Source organism: Salvelinus namaycush, chromosome 23 (assembly GCF_016432855.1).
Source record: "Salvelinus namaycush isolate Seneca chromosome 23, SaNama_1.0, whole genome shotgun sequence".
In the NCBI taxonomy this organism is placed as follows: Eukaryota; Metazoa; Chordata; class Actinopteri; order Salmoniformes; family Salmonidae; genus Salvelinus; species Salvelinus namaycush.
This window is the reverse complement of record NC_052329.1, coordinates 43,706,406-43,729,500: the sequence shown is the minus strand read 5'-3', so window position 1 is coordinate 43,729,500 and position 23,095 is coordinate 43,706,406. Positions and strand designations below refer to the sequence as shown.

The window sequence follows — 23,095 nt, the reverse complement described above, 5'->3', positions numbered from 1 at the left end:
ACATTTTTACCAAGACTAATATGATTCATCTTGTTCAGAATCGTTCAGTGGGGTCTTCTCTTGCATGTCATTAATATTACATCCTAAAAGTCGGATTTCGTAACCGAATGCATCCGATAATAAGCACTGAGCTCTGTTGACATTGAGGATTTTACATTTTGTGGTCGTCGTCTTCAGAGTTGTTTCCACGGGTCGCAAAAAGCTAAATTAGCATAACATAGTTAAATGTAAAAGTCTGAAAATAAAAAGCTTGGAATACGCTCAGTGCTCTGTTGAAATTTCACAGAGATAAGCTTATTTTGGTAAGAAATCTTAGAAAAAGAACGGGAATTTGCGAATAAATATGAAAAGCATATTCTAAAATATGATACCACTGTCAAAATCGATATCCATCTCATCGCTATATTGTTTTTTTGTCCTGCGGATTTCGAGAAGAAAGATGACAAGAAATGGGAGAGTGAGCCTGTCACAGGTAGCCAGCTATGTATATTTTGAACCAAGGTAGCCAATAGCCTTACTTCTTGCACAGAATCCAGCCTAGTTGACGCGAGGCAATTTTCCAGATTTTTTTTCTCCCTAATTCTGGCCATCATAAAAGTGTAACCACTCCAATAACTTTTGAACGTATTATGACAGAGACATGAGGTTGGGACCATTGCTTTTCTTAGAGTGGCATGTATCTACACAATTAACATATTATTTTACCCATTGGACAATGATGTTGTATAAAGCATTATACCAGCAGGTTAAAGTATTACAGACTTTTTCAACGAATAGTGATGCTTCAGTTCAGTATTTGAAGTGTAAGGTTGAGTTATGTTACAGAGAGCGGCATTTGATCAGTTCCTACTCATGATGTCTATAGTAGAGCGGTTCCTACCAATGATCTGTATGATTCTTAACTTAGTTCATTTGGATGCAGTCTATCACAGTGCCATCCGTTTTGTCACCAAAGCCCCACCATTGTGACCTGTATGCTCTCGCTGGCCGGTCCTCGCGACATATTCGTCGCCAAACCCAAAGGCTCCAGGTCATCTATAAGTCTTTGCTAGCTAAAGCCCCGCCTTACCTCAGCTCACTGGTCACCATAGCAACACCCACCCGTAGCACGCACTCCAGCAGGTATATCTCACTGGTCCTCCCCAAAGCCAACACCTATTTGGCCGCCTTTCCTTCCAGTTCTCTACTGCCAATGACTGGAACGAATTTCAAAAATCACTGAAGTTGGAGACTTATATCTCCCTCAATCACTTCAAGCATCGGCTGTCAGAGCAGCTTACCGATCGCTGCAGCTGTACACAGCCCATCTGTAAATAGCCCACCCAACCTACTACCTACCTCATTCCCATATTTCTTTTTCTTTTTTTCTGCTCTTTTGCACACCATTATTTCTACTTGCACATCCTCATCTATCACTCTAGTGTTAATTGCTAAATTGTAATTACTTCGCCACTATGGCCTATTTATTGCCTTACCTCCTTACTTAATTTGCACACACTGTATACAGATGTTCTATTGTGTTATTGACTGTACGTTTGTTTATCCCATGTGTAACTCTGTGTTGTGTTTTTGTCGCACTGCTTTGCTTTATCTTGGCCAGGTCGCAGTTGTAAATGAGAACAACCGGCCTACCTGGTCAAATAAAGGTGAAATAAAAAAAATACAAAAATACAAAATATCTGCTGCCACAGAAGGTGACATTTGACTATTTCCTACTTACAGTAATGACCAAATGTTCTTAACTTTCTACTTGTGCAAGAGATGGTGGAATTAGAAGGGTTCCTACCAATGATGTCTGTAGTTCCTACCTGCTGCCACAGATGGTGGCGATGGCCTTGAAACAGCCAGAGGCCAGTTGGTAGGAGCCGGTGAAGCAGCGGTCGACCGCCCAGTTAAACAGGTTGACCTGGTCAGCATTCAACTCCAGCAGCAGAATAACTACCTCACAGCCCAGCTGGTGAACCTAGTGGTCAATGACAGGTGGTCAGTGCGAGTATGTTTGTGTGGGTGCCTGTGTACGTGACCACCATCAACTACTTCGAGCAACCAAACTACCAGATTAATCATGCATCTTCAATGACGATTTGACCGTTGGTGATACGATCAAAGTTGAACAAAAAATAACTGGAGGTGTTGCTCTGCAATAACGAATGGGGGAGGGAAAGTGTCATTAGACAAAAATATTCCATACTGCATACAGTATATCCATATTGAAAGGTGAATGCCTTTGAGGTGTAAATGGTTTCCTCATTTTTAAAAGCCTTGAGTAAGACTAGTTTGAAAGGCTAGTAGAAGCTATATGACATCTATCTTAGCAGGATAAATCACATTTTCAAGGCTTACATGCCTAGTTTTTACTGTTCATTCCAAGGTTAAAGAATGTAAACACGAGCCTGGTCCCAGATCTGTTTCTGTTGTATAGCTGACAATGACCACACAAGTTGGCAAGACAACACAAATAGATCTGGGACGAGGCTATGTAAACACTAAACACCAGAACACAAGCTGAAAGTCAACTTTGAATGAGGGAGTAAAAAAACATATACAGGGAGGGACAGGTGCTTAATCCAGCCAGTCATGTTATAAATGGACAAATAATTGAGCAAATTTACCCTGAGACAAAAGCACCTGATCAAAACAATTAGGGAACAGTTGGCAGGAGCTGATGTTGTTTTACTGTGAGGAAACTAAGCAAACTATCAGGGGCTATTAATGTGTGTGTGTGTGTGTGTGTGTGTGTGTGTGTGTGTGTGTGTGTGTGTGTGTGTGTGTGTGTGTGTGTGTGTGTGTGTGTGTGTGTGTGTGTGTGTGTGTGTGTGTGTGTGTGTGGCTATTTTAAGATTAAGGTTAGGTTTAGGATTACAATTAGGGTTAGGGTTAGAATTAGGGTTGGGGTAAGGGGTTAGAAGTTAGGTTTAGTGTTTGTGTTACGGGTTAAGGTAAGGTTTAGGAAATAGGGAAAATAGGATTTAGAATGAAAATAAATTTTAGGTCCCCATGAGGATAGAAGAACAAAACGCGTTTGTGTGTGTGATTGGCCACATCACATACCCGTAGGTCCTGGCAGGCTAGTATGTTATCCAGCCACTTATAGAGGTATCCGTCTGGGGACAGTCCGACGTTGTCGAACACAGGTCCACAGCACAACACCGCAGACATGGCCTAGAGAAAAACACACACACACCCACTCTATAAACAGTAGAACATGGCATGCACGCACCACATGCAGTAGGATCAACCCCCATGCTCAAACTCAGGATCATTTCATCCCTAATAAAGGTTGGGTGCTGTATAGCTTCTGTACCATCACCCTGTGAGTTCCAGCACTAACCATGAAGATTGGGTATTGCTGCTTATACAGTGCCTTCAGAAAGTATACACACTCCTTGACTTTTTCCACAATTTGTTGTGTTACAGCCTGAATTTAAAATGGATTTAATTTAGATATTTTGTCACTGGCCTACACACAATACCTCATCATGTCAAAGTGGAATTGTGTTTTTTGAAAATTTTACATATGAATTAAAAATAAAAGTCTGAAATGTCTTGAGTCAATAAGTATTCAACCCATTTGTTATGGCAAGTCTAAATACGTTCAGAAGTAAAACTTTGCTTAACAAGTCACATAATAAGTTGCATGGACTCACTCTGTGGGCAATAATAGTGTTTAACATTACATTTACATTTACATTTAAGTCATTTAGCAGACGCTCTTATCCAGAGCGACTTACAAGTTGGTGCATTCACCTTATGATATCCAGTGGAACAACCACTTTACAATAGTGCATCTAACTCTTTTAAGGGGGGGGGGGGGGGGGTTAGAAGGATTACTTTATCCTATCCTAGGTATTCCTTAAAGAGGTGGTGTTTCAGTTGTTTCCGGAAGGTGGTGATTGACTCCGCTGACCTGGCGTCGTGGGGGAGTTTGTTCCACCATTGGGGTGCCAGAGCAGCGAACAGTTTTGACTGGGCTGAGCGGGAGCTGTACTTCCTCAGAGGTAGGGAGGCGAGCAGGCCAGAGGTGGATGAACGCAGTGCCCTTGTTTGGGTGTAGGGCCTGATCAGAGCCTGAAGGTACGGAGGTGCCGTTCCCCTCACAGCTCCGTAGGCAAGCACCATGGTCTTGTAGCGGATGCGAGCTTCAACTGGAAGCCAGTGGAGAGAGCGGAGGAGCGGGGTGACGTGAGAGAACTTGGGAAGGTTGAACACCAGACGGGCTGCGGCGTTCTGGATGAGTTGTAGGGGTTTAATGGCACAGGCAGGGAGCCCAGCCAACAGCGAGTTGCAGTAGTCCAGACGGGAGATGACAAGTGCCTGGATTAGGACCTGCGCCGCTTCCTGTGTGAGGCAGGGTCGTACTCTGCGAATGTTGTAGAGCATGAACCTACATGATTTTGAATGACTACCTTATTTCTGTACCCCACACATACAATTATCTGTAAGGTCCCCCAGTCGTGCAGTGAATTTCAAACACAGATTCAACCACAAAGACCAGGGAGGTTGTCCAATGCCTTGCAAAGAAGGGCACCTATTGGTAGATGTTTTTTTTTATTTTTTAAAGCAGACATTGAATATCCCTTTGAGCACGGTAATTCATTTAAAAAATGAATTTATTAATTACACTTTGGAGGCTGTATCAATACACTCAGTCACTACAAAGATACAGGTGTCCTTCCTAACTCAGTTGCCGGAGAGGAAGGAAACCGCCAAGATTTCACAATGAAGCCAATGGGGACTTTAAAACAGTTACAGAGTTAATGGCTGTGATAGGAGAAAACTGAGGATGGATCAACAACATTAGTTACTCCACAATACTAACCTAATTGACAGAGTGAAAAGAAGGAAGCCTGTACAGAATAGAAATATTCCATAACAGGCATCATGTTTGCAACAAGGTACGAAAGTAATACTGAAAAAAATGTGGCAAAGCAATTCACTTTTTGTCCTGAATAAAAAATGCTATGTTTGGGGCAAATCCAATACAACACATTACTGAGTACCACTCTCCATATATTCAAGTGTAGTGGTGGCTGCATTATGTTATTGGTATGCTTGTAATCGTTAAGGACTGGGGAGTTTCAGGATAAAAAAAAACAGAAAATAGCTAAGCACAGGCAAAATCCTAGGGGAAAACATTGTTCAGTCTGCTTGCCACCAGACATTGGAAGATGAATTCATATTTCAGCAGGACAATAGCCTAAAACACAAGGCCAAATCTATACACTTGAGAATTCTTACCAAGAAGGCCGTGAATGTTCCTGAGTGACTGAGTTACAGTTTTGACTTAAATCTGCTTGAAAATCTATGTCAAGACTTGAACATGGTTGTCTAGCAATGAACAACAATCAATTTGACAGAGTTTGAAGAATTTTGAAAATAATAATGGGCAAATATTGTACAACCCAGGTGTGCAAATCTCTTAGAGACTTATCCAGAATGATTCTAACATGTATTGACTCAGGGCTCTGAATACTTATGTAATTTAGATATTTATGCATTTCATTTTCAATACATTTGCAAACATTTTGGAAAACATGTTTTCACTTTGTCACAATGAGATATTGTGTGTAGATGGGTGAGAGAAAAAATATTTAATCCATTTCAAATTCAGGAATAAGTCAAGGGATATGAATACTTCTGAAGGCACTGTAGCTTTTGTACCATCACCCAGCGGGCTCTAGCACTTAAGGTTGGGTGGTTCAAAGTACTGCTCAGCTTTTGTACCATGGTACCTAACACTGACCATGAAGGTTGCTGTTCAGGACTGCTTTGTCCTTTCTGAAATAAGACACCCAAAGGGATGAATTGCAGTCACGTTCTGAAGGAAATGCATACATCTATGAAGAGAATAATGAAAAATATCTTTATGGCTCATATTATGAGGTTATTGTTTTTGACGCTCGGGAACTGACTGAAATTACACGCTTTACACAATAGTAATGGCAGCACACAGGATCCGTTGTTAGCAGCGTTGCGCTATTGAACTCAGACCAAGCTAAGCTCTTAGAGAAAAGGGTTCCAAAAGGGTTATTTGGCTGTCCCCACAGAATAACCCTTTTTGGTTCCAGGTATAACCCTCTTTTCGGTTCCAGGTAGCACCCTTTTGGGTACCATGTAGAACCCTCTGTTGAAAGGGTTCTAAATGTAAACCAAAATGGTTATACTTTGAACCAAAAGGGTTCTTCAAAGGATTTTCCTACGGGGACAGCCAAAGAGCATCACTACTCTGGACGGTTCTGACTTAGAATATGTGGACAACTACAAATACCTAGGTGTCTGGTTAGACTGTAAACTCTTTTTCCAGACCCACATTAAGCATCTCCAATCCTAAATTCAATCTAGAATCGGCTTCATATTTCGCAACATCCTTCACTCATGCTGCCAAACATACCCTCGTAAAACTGACTATCCTACCGATCCTTGACTTCGGCGATGTCATTTACAAAATAGCCTCCAACACTCTACTCAGCAAATTGGATGTAGTCTATCACAGTGCCATCAGTTTTGTCACCAAAGCCTCATATACTACCCACCACTGCAACCTGTATGCTCTCGTTGGCTGGCCCTCGTTTCATATTCAAAGCCAAACCCACTGGCTCAAGGTCATCTGTAAGTCTTTGCTAGGTAAAGCCCCGTCTTATCTCAGCTCACTGGTCACCATAGCAGCACCCACCCGTAGCACGCGCTCCAGAAGGTATATTTCACTGGCCATCCCCATTCAAAATAAAATCAAATGAAATAAGAGTTAAATATAGGAAAGACACCAAGAGACAACAAAAATACTATTTACGCACTATTCATACACTGACTGTACAAAACATTAAGAACACCTTCCTACTGTATTATAGAGTTGGACTCTACAAGGTGTTGAAAGCATTCCACAGGGATGCTGGCCCATGTGCTTCCCACAGTTGTGTCAAGTTGGCTGGATGTCCTTTGGGTGGTGGACCATTCTTGATACACGTGGGAAACTGTTGCAGTTCTTGACACAAAATGGTGCACCTGGCACCTACTACCATACTCCTATCAAAGGCACTTAAATATTTTGTCTTGCCTATTCAACCTCAGAATGCCACACATACACAATCCATGTTTCAATTGTCTCAAGGCTTAAAAATCCTTCTTTAACCTGTCTCCTCCCCTTCATCTACTCTGATTTGAAGTGGATTTAACAAGTGATTATAGCTTTCACCTGGATTCACCTGGTCAGTCTATGTCATGGAAAGAGCAGGTGTTCATAATGTGTTGTACACTCAGTGTATATACGTATTCATAGTTTTATATACAGTACAGTTCAATTAAATACAAAACAGATAAGCTGTTCAACACTGTGACAAATGGTTTAGTAAAAGCGCTATACAAATAACACATGTGATTGATTGATGTACCTTGAGGGCGCAGTACTGGTATCTGGTGATCTGGTGGTTCCTGTCACTGTAACGATCGAGAGGCGTGAACATGACGCTGAAGGGACCAGCCCATTGGCTGAACAGGATGAAGAGGTGGTGCCTTAGGCTCTGCTGCGGGAAGAGGAAGCGTCGGTGGTGGACTGGAGAAGAAGAGGGGGAGAGGAGGGCAAAGGGGAGAGGGGGACACAGGGGAGCAGAGAGGTTGGGAGAAACAGAGAGGAGAGGAGAGTAGAGGAATGCAGAAGGAGAGAAAGAAAAGAAGGACAGTAAAATTGATCTGTTAGTCCCCTTCTCAGAACAGTATATGGGCATCAAAATCACTGGGGCATTACAAACTGCTACTGTATGGGACTGAGTGACTAAGAGCTGAATCCCAAACTAGTCCCTTCCTCTTGGCCCTCGGCCCTCCATTTGCGCATTCACGTGCGCTTCCGCCATATGTACAAGTGTCCCTAAGCTAAGGTGGTGAAAATTATCAAGGGCGTAAGGGCTAATTAGACCCTCAGATAGTCACTTTGACCAAGCCAGCAAGGCTGCAGGCTCCAGAGCGAAGTGCCAACTCATCACGCACTACAATATGTTTGGAGTTTGCGCCATTTCATACAAAAGAATTGAGAGGCGTGCCTTTTTTATGAAATGTGCTTTTGTGTCTGATTGTGAGGTTTGACACATAATATAAATGAAATACCCCCAAATGAAATGTTTAACTGTTAATGACGTTTATATCTTCTAAAACACAACAGGGAATTTGTTCATTTGAATTTCATGCTTGTTTTATTATTTAAAACAAAAAGTGGAATATGAATTGCATCATCCAAGTCACAAGTGTGTCCCGGGGTTGATGGGTTCATTGATCCCCTCTCCACTCTATGGAAGTCGTCCTCCGAACGAGTTGGTAGGGGCAAGGGGCTAGTTTGGGATTCACCGATGGATTACAGTCGTGTTCCGTCAGTCATCTCTCATTCATCAGGCAGTCAGGAAGTCTGGCTGCCAATGATTCATCATCTGCCCTTCCCCATTTAAGCTACACTATTTTAGGACTGGCGTCCCTTGGGCTATGGCCTAATCAAGATCAATGTCAAGTGTCCTGAGTCCCTGCTTTCCCTGCACCAATCCTTGCCACACGGAGGCCTGTTTTCATCATTCATAAGCTACCAAAAAGTACGGCTCAGTAAGATATTTTCGGTGACAGTGCGCATCTATGGGGACCTGAAAACATAAAACATATTTTGAAACAAAGTTATTTTGGATCCATAGGGCTCTGATAAAAAGTAGTGCACTATATAGGGAATAGGGTGCCGTTTGGGACACAGCCTAAAATGTCGGTCAAAAAGTAATTTGGTTATTTACCGGGAACACACTGGATAAGGTTGGCCACCATGCCACTGAAGTGAGCTCGGATGTCCTTGAGAATCTCTAGCTCTTTGTCATTCTCCGCCTCCAGAAGCATCCGCGTCAGGTCCACGTACTCTAGGAACAGAGCTCCCAGGGCCAATGTATCCCGCTCCAGAGCCCCGTTGGTGCTGTGGACACCAGACAGAAACACAAACAGATGGACAGACGGACATACAGAGGTAGAAGAGAACATCAGTCAAGACAGCAGTTCGTTTAGTTTATTTACATATTCGAAAACCATACTGTTGCTTTCACATCCAAGGGAGGACAGAGGTATTCTGGGAAGTCCTGTGCTTCCCAGTGTGTTGGGCAGTGTCTCCAGCATGACCGTGAGTGTGCCAGTGAGCATGTCAATGAGTGTGGATTGTGTGTCAGTAGGTGTGTCAGAGAGTGTGTCTGAGAGTGATAGTGAATGTGGGTTGTGTCAGAGTGTCAGAGAGCTTGTCAGTGAGCGTGTCAGAGTGATTCACACGAGGTTGGTGGCACCTTAATTGGGAGTACGGGCTTATGGTAATAGCTGGAGCAGAAAAAGTTCAGTAGATTGAGCCTAGCAGTGCTTTGCACTGATTAAATTGATTTGGTTTCCATGTGTTTGATACCATTCCTTTAGCTCCGTTCCGGACATTATTATGAGCCGTCCTCCCCTCAGCAGCTTCCTGTGCAGTGATTGGTCAGTGAATGTGACTCTAACCTATCACTGATGACACCAGAGTCAGCCAGCAGCTCAAATATCCTCAGAAGCTGCAGCCTCAGGAGGTCTCTCCGCTCACGGCGCTTCTTGTTCTGAGACAGAAAGAGAGAGAGAGAGAGGGGGAGTGAGCGAGCGCGATAGAAAGGGAAGAAAAGAGAGAGAGAGATCCATCAGATAAGCACTTATTCTAATAGCTGTTTCATCTACAATGTGTGATCTCCCTTGCCTGGCTACCCATCCACATCGCTTCGGCCAAAGTTTCTTCTCCACAATGAGTCTGGATTTTGCCTTCTTCCCCTACGATTTTAGCTTGCGAACACATTCTGACCTTTCTGATTGGTCCCAGAAACTGATGGGTTGGGCCAGAGCCAGCCTACATGATGACTTTATCAACTTAAATACTCAGATTGGTTCGATTTTTTTTTTTAGAGACGATCCAATCACTGATGAATTTGTTTTGTACAACACCCCTCATTTTGAAGTCACACAAACGACTTCTAGGATGGCAGATTCAGATTAAATGTACAGTATGTGGAGATCGATAGAGCAGCGGAATTAAGTTCAGAGTGAGTTGTCAGGCAATGATCCCCCCTCTCTATTCAATGACTTACAAAGTAGTAGTTGTGTATATAAGAACAAACTGAAGTGTTATGATGATTATGCCCACAGCTCACCTCTGGTCTTCTCTCCAAAGCTTCCTTCATTAAAGGATGCAGCTCCTCTACCAGCTCCCTGGACACACACAGGATTACATATAAACTCTAGAACGGACATTTGGATCCTAGCACATGCCTAATAAACATCCATCTTGCTCAGGAAACCTTTCAATCTAGAAAAGGATCACATGTGGTATAATATCATATATGTGGTATAATAACATATCACACAGTATGTTTGTTAGCTAGTTAGTAATTTAATAGGATCTTTGTGATCACAAAAATGAGTTACTATAACAAAGAGGACATATGTTCTGAAATGTGACGGAAAAACCCGAACATACAATTTCATAAACATTCACAAAAATGTACCATAGATAGTGCCTTGCACTGATTAAATTGATTTCCAAGAAAAGGGTATTTAAGATAAAAGGAAGTCTACGCGGAACAAAGAGAAGGGATATCCAAACTGAAAAAGACCAGAATGTACCACTGTGTAATCCCTCGCTCATCTCTCTTTTAAACCCTCACAAATGCTTTAAAACTTTACACAGCTGACCGTATTGTGTCATGTTCCCTGTTATGAATGCACGGACTGACAGTTAGTACATGAGGAATCAATGGGTATATATCACAAATGGTGCCTTTTAGCAATTAATAGCTTGAGTATCTGTTTGACTTCGAGTAAAAGGGTGTAGGGTGAAGTTTCCCCTAGCAGTTTATTTTAGGTCAGTTGGAGGAGGGGAATCTGATCCTTGATCTGTGCTAAGGGGAAACGTCTCCCTGGAGCAGAGGTAAGACACTGTGATAAATCACCCAGCTGCTACATGTAAAATATATGGAACGCCGTTTGGGTCTTTGTATGTCAAAAAAATATATTTGACGTGTTAAAAAAGCTTTTAATTTGACACGTCAAATAACACAGTTACATTATAGAATGTTGTGTGTTCTGAATTTGCACGTGCAAGCCAAGCGCCACCACTACTATAAGTAGCACTGTCAAAGCTCTACAAAAAAAGTCTGCAAACAAGCAAACACCGGCCACGAACGATGTGTTTACAATACCGCGTTGGTAATAAGGAATTATTTGTTCGACTGCAACTTCTGGGGTAGCTAGCTCTAGCTTGGAACTTTATTTTTTATTTTATTTTTTCACCTTTATTTAACCAGGTAGGCTAGTTAAGAACAAGTTCTCATTTGCAATTGCGACCTGGCCAAGATAAAGCATAGCAATTCGACACATACAACAATACAGAGTTACAAATGGAATAAACAAAACACACAGTCAATAATATAGTGGAAAAAAAGAAAACAAAAAGTCTATATACAGTGAGTGCAAATGAGGTAAGATAAGGGAGTTAAGGCAATAAATAGGCCATGGTGGCGAAGTAATTACAATATAGCAATTAAACACTGGAGTGGTAGATGTGCAGAAGATGAATGTGCAAGTAGAGATACTGGGGTGCAAAGGAGCAAGATAAATAAATAAATACAGTATGGGGATGAGGTAGATAGATGGGCTGTTTACAGATGGGCTATGTACAGGTCCAGTGATCTGTGAGCTGCTCTGACAGCTGGTGCTTAAAGCTAGTGAGGGAGATTTCTGCAGTTTGTCCAGTCATTGGCAGCAGAGAACTGGAAGGAAAGGCGACCAAAGTAGGAATTGGCTTTGGGGGTGACCAGTGAGATAAACCTGCTGGAGCGCGTGCTATGAGTGGGTGCTATGGTAACCAGTGAGCTGAGATAAGGCGGGGCTTTACCTAGCAGACACTTGTAGATAACCTGTAGCCAGTGGGTTTGGCGACGAGTATGAAGCGAGGGCCAACCTACGAGAGCGTACAGGTCGCTGTGGTGGGTAGTGTATGGGGCTTTGGTGACAAAACTGATGGCACTGTGATAGACTGCATCCAATTTGTTGAGTAGAGTGTTGGGGGCTATTTTATAGATGACATCGCCGAAGTCGAGGATCGGTAGGATGGTCAGTTTTACGAGGGTATGTTTGGCAGCATGAGTGAAGGATGCTTTGTTGCGATATAGGAAGCCGATTCTAGATTTAATTTTGGATTGGAGATGCTTAATGTGAGTCTGGAAGGAGAGTTTACAGTCTAACCAGACACCTAGGTATTTGTAGTTATCCACGTATTCTAAGTCAGAGCCGTCCAGAGTAGTGATAATGGACGGGCGGGCAGATGCGGGCAGTGATCGATTGAATAGCATGCATTTAGTTGTACTTGCATTTAAGAGCAGTTGGAGGCCAAGGAAGGAGCTCGTCTGGAAGTTAGTTAACACCGTGTCCAAAGAGTGGCCAGAAGTATACAGAATGGTGTCGTCTGCATAGAGGTGGATCAGAGAATCACCAGCAGCAAGAGCGACATCATTGATGTATACAGAGAAGAGAGTCGGCCTGAGAATTGAACCCTGTGGCACCCCCATAGAGACTGCCAGAGGTCCGGACAACAGGCCCTCCGATTTGACACACTGAACTCTATCTGAGAAGTAGTTGGTAAACCAGGCGAGGCAATCATTTGAGAAACCAAGGCTGTCGAGTCTGCCAATAAGAATGTGGTGATTGACAGAGTCGAAAGCCTTAGCCAGGTCGATGAATACGGCTGCACAGTAATGTCTCTTATCGATGGCAGTTAAGATATCGTTTAGGACCTTGAGCGTGGCTGAGGTGCACCCATGACCAGCTCTGAAACCAGATTGCATAGCGGAGAAGGTACGGTGGGATTCGAAATGGTCGGTAATCTGTTTGTTAACTTGGCTTTCGAAGACCTTAGAAAGACATGGTAGGATAGATATAGGTCTATAGCAGTTTGGGTCTAGAGTGTCACCCCCTTTGCAGAGGGGGATGACCGCGGCAGCTTTCCAATCTTTGGGAATATCAGACGATACGAAAAAGAGGTTGAACAGGCTAGTAATAGGGGTTGCAACAATTTCGGCAGGTAATTTTAGAAAGAGATTGTCTAGCCCGGCTGATTTGTAGGGGTCCAGATTTTGCAGCTCTTTCAGAACTTCAGCTATCTGGATTTGGGTGAAGGAGAAATGGTGGAGGCTTGGGCGGGTTGCTGTGGAGGGTGCCGGGCAGTTGACCGGGGTAGGGGTAGCCAGGTGGAAAGCATGGCCAGCCGTAAAGAAATGCTTATTGAAATTCTCAATTATAGTGGATTTATCGGGGGTGACAGTGTTTCCTAGCCTCAGTGCAGTGGGCAGCTGGGAGGAGGTGCTCTTATTCTCCATGGACTTTACAGTGTCCCAGAACTTTTTGGAGTTTGTACTACAGGATGCAAACTTCTGTTTGAAAAAGCTAGCCTTAGCTTTCCTAACTGCCTGTGTATATTTGTTCCTAACCTGAAAAGTTGCATATCACGGGGGCTATTCGATGCTAATGCAGAACGCCACAGGATGTTTTTGTGACAGATCTGGAGTGAACCAAGGACTATATCTATTCCTGGTTCAATTTTTTTTTTAATGGAGCGTGCTTATTTAAGATGGTGAGGAAGCCACTTTTAAAGAATAACCAGGCATCCTCTACTGACGGGATGAGGTCAATGTCATTCCAGGATACCCCGGCCAGGTTGAATAGAAAGGCCTGCTCGCAAAAGTGTTTTAGGTAGCGTTTGACAGTGATGAGGGGTGGTCGTTTGGTCGCAGACCTATTACGGATGCAGGCAATGAGGCAGTGATCGCTGAGATCTTGATTGAAAACAGCAGAGGTGTATTTGGAGGGCGAGTTAGTTAGGATGATATCTATGAGGGTGCCCGTGTTTACGCATTTGGGGTTGTACCTGGTAGGTTCATTGATAATTTGTGTGAGATTGAAGGCATCAAGCTTAGATTGTAGGATGGCCGGGGTGTTAAGCATGTCCCAGTTTAGATCACCTAGCTCTGAAGATAGATGGGGGGCAATCAATTCACACATGGTCCAGGGCACAGCTGGGAGCAGAGGGTGGTCTATAGCAAGCGGCAACGGTGAGAGACTTGTTTCTGGAAAGGTGGATTTTTAAAAGTAGAAGCTCAAATTGTTTGGTTACAGACCTGGATAGAAAGACAGAACTCGTAGATTGCGAGTAGATTGCAACTCCGCCCCCTTTGACAGTTCTATCTTGGCAGGAAATGTTATAGTTAGGGATGGAAATTTCAGGGTTTTTGGTGGTCTTCCTAAGCCAGGATTCAGACACGGCTAAGACATCCGGTTTGGCAGAATGTGCTAAAGCAGTGAATAAAAGCCTACAAGACCTAGCTAGCACCAATACATCCAGCCTGTAAACAATGACCAGTAGAAACTGTAGTCATTTTCATTATTCTTAGCAATGATTTAGGAATTCTTGTGAGTAAGTATTAGCTAGGTAGCCACTTGTTGTTCACCTATTGAAATTGAACTTGCTAGCCAGCTACTTAACCTTGTTGTCACGAATCCCGCCGAAGATGGTGCCTCTTCCTGTTCGGGCGGCGCTCGGCGGTCGTCGTCGCCGGCCTACTAGCTGCCACCAATCCCCTTTTCTGTTTCATTTAGTTGTGTCTGATTTGTTGCACCTGTTTCGTGTTTAGGTTTGGTCTTGGGCTATTTAAACCCAGTAGGCCCGCCGGCTTTTGTGCGGGCTTGTTTTTCTGTTTGTGGTGTTTGATTATTCTTGTGGTTTCTTTTCCTGATCAGTTTCGTCCTGTTTGTTGGACTGGGACATTACGCGCCCTTGTGTGTGTGGCGTGACCGTCTCTCTGGTTGTGTTGGAATATTAAAGATCCACATCTTTTGAACTACCCTGCTCTCTGCGCCTGACTCCTGCACTCACTACTTATTGAAGCCGTGACACTTGTTGCCCACAGCTAACGTTATAAGCAGCCAGTTTGCTTCATCTGGCTAGTGAGGCTCGACCGGACCAGGTTATGTGTTGTGAAGCTAGCCACAATAAGGTTTAGGCACAATAGTGGAATTTAGTGGAACTTCAAAATAAAAGTACCTATTTGAAAGCGAATCAGAAGGTTATCATTGGTGGAATTATGCCATATTTAGACTAGATAATGTTAAACACGGTTGGAATATGAAGCAATGAAATCAGTCTACTCGGTGACACTCGAAGAACACAACTGTAAAGAGTTATTAGCGTTGTAGCTTTTATCGCGGGACTGTGACTGTGTGAAATCACCTCCCCAGTCAGCCTTTTGTGTGTATTGACATTCATATTGCACTGTACTGCTTTACCTAAGGATTGGGGATCAATGAAATGGGGTATCAGTCTACTCAATACCCAATATATTTTCTCCCAACATCCTCCTCAGAGTTATCAGACTCCAAAACATCCACGCAGTATTGTTTTTCCTCGGGATTAGTGTTCAATACACATAGATTGACAATGGGGCTCAATTCACAGTTGTTTCAGAGTCCCGCAATAAGAGCTATAACGCTAATGTTCTCTGGGTGTCACTGAGAAGACTGATACCCCATGTCATTGATCCACAATCCATAGGTAAGGCTGTACAGTGAAATAAGTATGCCCCCCAATGCAATTCTAAAGTATAATACATCCAGTGTGATTTCAACAGATTTGTCAAATTAACAAATTATTGTATTTTGTTGATTTTATATAACAACATTCCAATCTCGTTTAGCATGATCTATTCAATTTTGGCATAATTCTACTATTTGTATTAATTTGCATCACTGTCAATGGCATACATTTATTATGAAGGCTAACCGCAAAGTCCACTATTATGCTAATCGTTATTGTGGCTAGCTTCACATAGATGGGTCCGACCACCGTTAATCAAATAAGAACCGTCTTATAAATTTGCGTTATTTTAGATGATGACACCTAGCTATATAGCTACTGAAACAAATGTCGTTTTCTATGTTTTTGGGGAAGAACTTTGTTTGCATCCATGAGCTAGCTAGCTAGCTTTTTTTAATGACCAGCACTGTAGGTGCGCGAGAACTTTACCAGCATCATAGCATACGTATATATGAATCGTTGTGACATATGAAACACGAGTGATTGTCTAATCAATGTGTAATAACTACGTAAAAAAATAATGAACGGGTTAAATTATTATGTGACGTGCAGTCAAATTCTGGTCCTGATTGGTCAACAATTTTATTTGACACGTCAAATAGTGTTATTTGACATGTATCTTTTTTTGACACACACAGACCCAAACGGCGTTCCATAATATAACTCGAATGTCTGCATCCTCAGCATTTTTCTTATCTTATCGCCCTAATCACGTACTGAGGAAACTCTCAAAACAAATAGCCTTCGCTTAGCTAACTCCTACACTGATCAGGGGCAACTCTAATGTGTGTGTGTTGTGCTGTGCGTGTGCGTGTGTGTGTGTGTGTGTGTGTGTGTGTGTGTGTGTGTGTGTGTGTGTGTGTGTGTGTGTGTGTGTGTTGTACCTGAAGACCAGGGAGTTGGTGCGTCCAAAGCCTAGCACCAAGGACTCTGTCAGCTCAATGCTCTCTGCTCTCATTAGAGGGACCAGCTGTTTCAGGAGCCATGCTACTGAGGGGGTCCAAATCACCTGGTACACACACACAAAACATTGTACCATCCAGTGCCAATCACCTGAGGAGCGTTCAACAAGGCTTCCATTTACGGCAGAAGATAATTTGCTATTCCTACTACATTAAATATACATGTAAGCCTACATGTTCACATTATTATTTATAGAGGCAGTTTAGACCCGAAACAGACACTTACAGTGCCTTCGGAAAGTATTCAGACCCTTTGAATTTTTCCACATTTTGTTAGGTTACAGCCTTATTCTAAAATGGATTAAATCGTTTTTTCCCCCTCAGCAATCTCAGCAATACCCCATAATGAAAAAGCAAAAACAGGTTTTTAGAAATGCTTGCTAATTTATAAAAATTAAAAAACAAAAATATTACATTTACATAAGTATTCAGACCCTTTACAAAGTACTTTGTCGAAGCAACTTTGGCAGCAATTACAGGCTAGATTATTTTGGGTATGATTCTACAAGCTTGGCACACCTATATTTGGGGAGTTTCCCCATTCTTCTCTGCAAATCCTCTCAAGAACTGTCAGGTTGGATGGGGAGCATTGCTGCACAGCTATTTTCAGGTCTCTCCAGAGATGTTTGATCGGGTTTAAGTCCGGGCTCTGGCTGGGCCACTCAAGGACATTCAGAGACTTGTCCCAAAGCCACTCCTGCTTTGTGTTGGTTGTGTGCTTAGGGTCGTTATCCTGTTGGAAGGTGAACATTCGCCCCAGTCTGAGGGTCCTGAGTGTTCTGGAGCAGGTTTTCATCAAGAATCTCTCTGTACTTTGCTCCGTTCATCTTTCCCTCGATCCTGACTACTCACCCAGTACATGCAGCTGAAAACCATCCCCACAGCATTATTCTGCCACCACCATGCTTCAACGTAGGGATGCCAGGTTTCCTCCAGACGTGACGCTTGGCATGCAGGCCAAAGAGGTAAATCTTGATTTCATCAGACCAGATAATCTTGTTTCTCATGGTCTGAAAGTCTTTAGGTGCCTTTTGGAAAACTCCAAGTGGGCTGTCATGTGCTTTTTACTGAGGAGTGGCTTCCGTCTGGCCACTATACCATAAGGGCCTGATTGGTGGAGTGCTGCAGAGATGTTTGTCCTTCTGGAAGGTTCTCCAATCTCCACAGAGGAACTCTGGAGCTCTGTCAGAGTGACAATCGGGTTCTTGGTCACCTCCCTGACCAAGGCCCTCCTCCCCTGTTTGCTCAGTTTGGCCGGACGGTCAGCTCGAGGAAGAGTCTTGGTGGTTCCAAACTTCTTCCATTTAAGAATGATAGAGGCCACTTTGTTCTTGGCGACCTTCAATGCAGCAGAAATGTTTTCGATCCCTTCCCCAGATCTGTGCCTCAACAGAATCCTGTATCAGAGCTCTATGGAACAATTCCTTCAACCTTTTGGCTTGGTTTTTGCTCTTATATGCACTGTCAACTATGGGATCTTATATAGACAGGTGTGTGACTTTCCAAATCATGTCCAATCAATTGAATTTACCACAGGTGGACTTCAAATCAAGTTGTATAAATACCTCAAGCAAAGGGTCTGAATACTTATGGAAAAAAGGGTATTTCTGTTTAAAAAAATATATAAATTGCAAAAATTTCTAACAATCTGCTTTTGCTTTGTCATTATGGGGTATTAATTTTAGAATAAGGCTGTACCATAACAAAATGTGGAAAAAGTCAAGGGGTCTGAATACTTTCCGAGGGCACTGTACGTTCACTGCACCATAGCGTCTCAGACTTTTAGCTAACAAATGTTTACGGCTAACACAAAACAAGTGGAATATGTTAGCTAACGGAAACGAACGTTCGCAAACAACTAACCCTTGTTGAATGCACCTCTGGTACACACACTCAAAACATTGTGCATCACACACAATTCAGCTCAAATCACCTGGTACACACACACACACACACTACTTAGTCAGACATCTTCACAAATGACAACACAACTTAGTTACACGGTTTTCCAAACCAGAGCAAACCACAGTAAAAAGGATAACCATGTCACTTTACACACTTTAGGGAAGTTAGTTTGTCCCTATGGGGAGTTAGTTAGTCTCTATGGGGAGTTAATTAGTCCTTATGGGGGGGTAGTTAGCCCCTAGGTTGGGACAATCTAGCTGATTGGGACAATCTAGCTGTGAGAGGGGGAGATACTTTTGTATATATAGTATATGTGGACACCCCTTGAAATTAGTGGATTTGGCTATTTCAACATAAGCTCACAGAACGGGATCGGCAAAAACATCTGCTCTCGGTTGCAACACTCACTACCGAGTTCCAAACTGCCTCTGGAAGCAACGTCAGCACAAGAACTGTTCGTCGGGAGCTTCATGAGCAGCCGCACACAAGACTAAGATCACCATGCACAATGCCAAGAGTCGATGCCATTGGACTCTGGACCAGTGGAAACGAGTGCTATGGAGTGATGATTCACAATCTGGCAGTCCGACGGAAAAATCAGGCCTTGGCGGATTCCAGGAGAACGCTACATGCCCCAATGCATAGTGCCAACTGTAAAGTTTGGTGGAGGTGGAATAATGGTCTGGGAATGTTTTTCATGGTTCGGGCTAGACCCCTTAGTTCCAGTGAAGGGAACTCTTAATGCTACAGCATACAATGACATTCTAGACAAATCTCTGCTTCCAACTTTGTGGCAACAGTTTGGGGTAGGCCCTTTCCTGTTTCAGCATGCCAATGCCCCCATGCACAAAGCGAGGTCCATACAGAAATGGTTTGTCTAGTTCTGTGTGGAAGAACTTGACTGGCCTGCACAGAACCCTGACCTTAGAGGAGGCTGTTATAGCAGCCAAGGGGGAACCAACTCCATATTAAAGCTCATGATTTTGGAATGAGATGTAAGATGAGCAGGTGTCCACATACTTTTGGTAATGTAGTGTATCTACCTTGTTGTCGTAGCTGATGCTGCCGTCAGGTGTAGTGGCTGTGATCTCAGGGGTGTAGGCTCTCAGTTGGCCGGGGCTCATGATGCTAGGCTTGGCCACTCCAAAACACAGGATCAGGTAGTTCCTCCACAGGGTCACGTAGCTGTCTCCACCACCCGACGTGCTGCTGGCCTTCTTAGTGTATACCGGGTTACTGGAGAGACCACGGGTAAACACACACACACAGTGCATTGAGAGTGCATGGTAAATCAAACTGAACCTTTAGGGGCGGTTTTCCTGACACAGATTAGTCCTGGGCCCGTATCCACAAAGCGTCTCAGAGTAGAACATTTGTGCTGAGAATAGAGACATTTTACTCTTATTCTTAAAAGCTATGCATGAAGCCTCTTCATTCACAAGAGTCCCACCTAGTCGACAGATATTTAGGAGACCTCATGAACAATTTTAAGAGATACCAGTGGTTCCTGCGACACATGCAATTGCTTTGGAGTTGTTCAAATAATGTTTTGACTTTTCTATATGATCAATCCATAAATAATCTAGACCTACATGCAACAGTATCTCTTGCCTAAAGATGGCGCCGACAGCCTATATACTTTTTTTTGTGTTATTACATACAGCCGGAAATAACTTTTGGATATCAGAGCGGCGTACCTCAACAACATTACGACCAGGAATACGACTTTCCCGAATTGGATCCTTTCTCCGCACCACCAGGGCAATTTAACTTATCCCAGAGGCTGCTCCAAAATGCCGCTGGCGGAGAAGAGGTATTCAGAGTGGACTTCTAGTTTGACTCAGGAGGCGGGCACACCATCCACCACTTCCGAGTACATTACTCGTTAATGTTCAGTCTCTGGACAATAAAGTAGGCGTGCTCAGGGCGAGGATCTCCTTCCAGAGAGACATCAGGGACTGTAACATACACTGTTTCACGGAATCATGGCTCTCTCTGGATATACTGTCCCCGTCCATACAGCCAGCTGAGTTCTCAGTAAATTGCGCAGACAAGAATAAAAAACTGAAGAAGGGCATCACACGGGTGTGATCATTCTACAGTGGTCCCTGAAGCATACGATCACAACCGTGTGATTAGAACGCTCATTTATAACGCTTATTTAGAACGGCCAGTTTCGAATGACGCAATAATCAGCATTTGAGCTGGCCACACTTTTTTCAGGAACTATTTACACAAACACAGTCCTTACAAAGTAATGTCCAGAATGTGAGCAGTTTATTTTTGGATGCAATGTTCAGATATTCACAGAAGTATCTATAGCAAAACACAATCATCCTAACCGGAAAAATGTAGGCTACATTTGTCCTAGCGCTAACTGAGGAAAGATTGACGCAACACAAGCGGTCATATTTTCTAACTCTCGGCTGACATAAACTACAATATGAATTAGCTAATAGCAATTACTATGTATAATTAATCACATCACGGGTGAGCTCAGCGTTGATCAAAATAATTGAGGAAAACACTTACTAGAAATCGAAAGTAATCCGACGATTACTTTCGAAACCCAGAATGCATTGTATGTCAACAAACATGGCTCCACACACATTGCTGGAATTAGCTTAGCTCATCATAATCAGTACAACCTTCAAAAAATTATTTATGTTATTATTTATTATTTACTATGTGCCCAGTACAATCTATGCAAAAATCGCAATGCATGATTTATCACCGGAAATTGAAAAACGTGAAAAAATAGTAAATATATCAATAATACCACACAAAACATTTTCTGATAGTGATTTATTGATAAAAATGGCGTGTGCAGGCAGTAAATCACGTAACCTCTCACTCCCACTCTGAGCCATTCAGTGTTGTTGTTTATGTATGTAGCTAATGAGCTAACCTGTAGTATTAGCAATGTCTTTCAAAAGGAAACAACTCACAAATGTGGGAAATTATGAAGATTTTAAAAAATCTGAAAGTCAGAAAGTCAGGAATCAGATTCTGACAGTTACAGTGAGGAGCTGCCACCCAGCCATTGAGAACCCTGAATCTGAGGACCCCTTGTCCACTGACACAGTCCTAGTTCCATTTGAAGATGCTGGTGGTGATGGAGGCAGACCGATAGTGGATGAAGTCCAGGAGTTCTATGGTAGCTGAAAGGCTGCCAGACATTTCACCCCTCCTGGCCCTGTTGTTTGCGTTGTTGAGTCCCAGTCTGGAGTGCAACGGCCCTTGCTATTTCCATCTGAGGCAGTGCTTCAAGTTGTTTCTGACAGAGGAGCTGCTGGGAGACATAGCAGAGACCAATCGCTATGCCTTGGAGCTACAGGAGAAGAGAGAGCCAGGAGTGGGGGGGACAACCACAATTAGTGAAATGTATACCTTCCTGGTGACAGTCCTTCTCATGGGGATAGTAAAGAAGAACTCCCTAAGAGAATACTGGAGCAGAGATCCTATGTTTGCAACTCCCTTCTTTGCCACCCTCTTTTCCCAAGACTGCTTCCTAGTTCTGCTGCTATGACTGCATTTCATCAACAACGCTACTGCCATCCTAAATGACCCGTTATACAAAATAAGAAATGTCAACAGCTGGCAGCAAAGTGCCGTGACAAACGAGACGTCCATGTCCTCTCCACTGTCCATACAGCAACCATGTCGGCCACAGGGAAGGTGGACCACCTGATGGGAGAGAGAAACATCAAACCAGACAGAGAAAAACATCAAACCAGACTGAGTGCTTGACTATAACCTCAAAATGGGGGCAGTGGATAAGGAGGACATGATAAACAGCTTTGTGGAATGCACTCAGAAAACAACCAAGTGGTATAAGATATTTAAAAATATTTCCAGGGTAGCTTCAAAATACAACAAGCCAATACTTCTAACGCAACTAGAATTGTTCTACAGAACTAATAGAAGAATGTAGCTAGCTACATAAGCACGATTGAATATAACACCATAAAGGTTATGACATGAGTAACGTTACCTCGCGTCACCGCGGTTATAAGGAATATACACAAATATATTATGCTCCATACACACAGTGAGCTACAGTAGAAACGGTATAACATGACACACAGAAACTATTATAACGTAATAAGGCACTTACTTTGATAGAAACGCAGTCTGGATTTGAACATGGGTGTCTGTAGTGACGCCTCTAGCACTGAGACGCTGTGCCACTTGGGAGTCATAAGGCCAGGGTAGCTTCAAAATACAACATATGCTAATACTTCTCTGACGCAATTAGCATTGTTTTCCAGAGCTCATAGAATAATGTAGCTAGCTACCTAAGCATTGAGTATAACACCATAAAGGTTATGAAATGAGTAACGTTACATCGCGTGTCCGCAGTTATAAGGAATATACACAAAAACATTATGCTACAGTAGAAACGACATGCAGAAACTATTATAACGTAATAAGGCACTTACTAGATAGAAACAATAGAAACGCACACATTTCCAAAGTTATTATTGGTAACGAAAACAACTTTGATTGCGATGCAGGCAACAAACGGAACATGTGAACACGTGTATGCAGGACGGGAGATGAGCAA

The 23,095-nt window shown here is 43.0% G+C and overlaps 1 protein-coding gene across 1 annotated transcript in view; it reads right to left on the bottom strand.

The window, feature by feature from the left end:
- LOC120018462 (protein furry homolog) overlaps positions 1-23,095 on the bottom strand; it is a 193,272-nt gene that overhangs the window by 78,535 nt on the left and 91,642 nt on the right. The window contains exons 23-30 of the mRNA XM_038961684.1: positions 19,572-19,764; positions 16,546-16,670; positions 10,170-10,227; positions 9,496-9,587; positions 8,760-8,932; positions 7,389-7,549; positions 3,052-3,162; positions 1,809-1,963 (exon numbers count right to left, since the gene is read on the bottom strand). Coding sequence (XP_038817612.1) covers positions 1,809-1,963; positions 3,052-3,162; positions 7,389-7,549; positions 8,760-8,932; positions 9,496-9,587; positions 10,170-10,227; positions 16,546-16,670; positions 19,572-19,764 — 1,068 coding nt within the window. The remainder of the gene's footprint in view (positions 1-1,808; positions 1,964-3,051; positions 3,163-7,388; positions 7,550-8,759; positions 8,933-9,495; positions 9,588-10,169; positions 10,228-16,545; positions 16,671-19,571; positions 19,765-23,095) is intronic.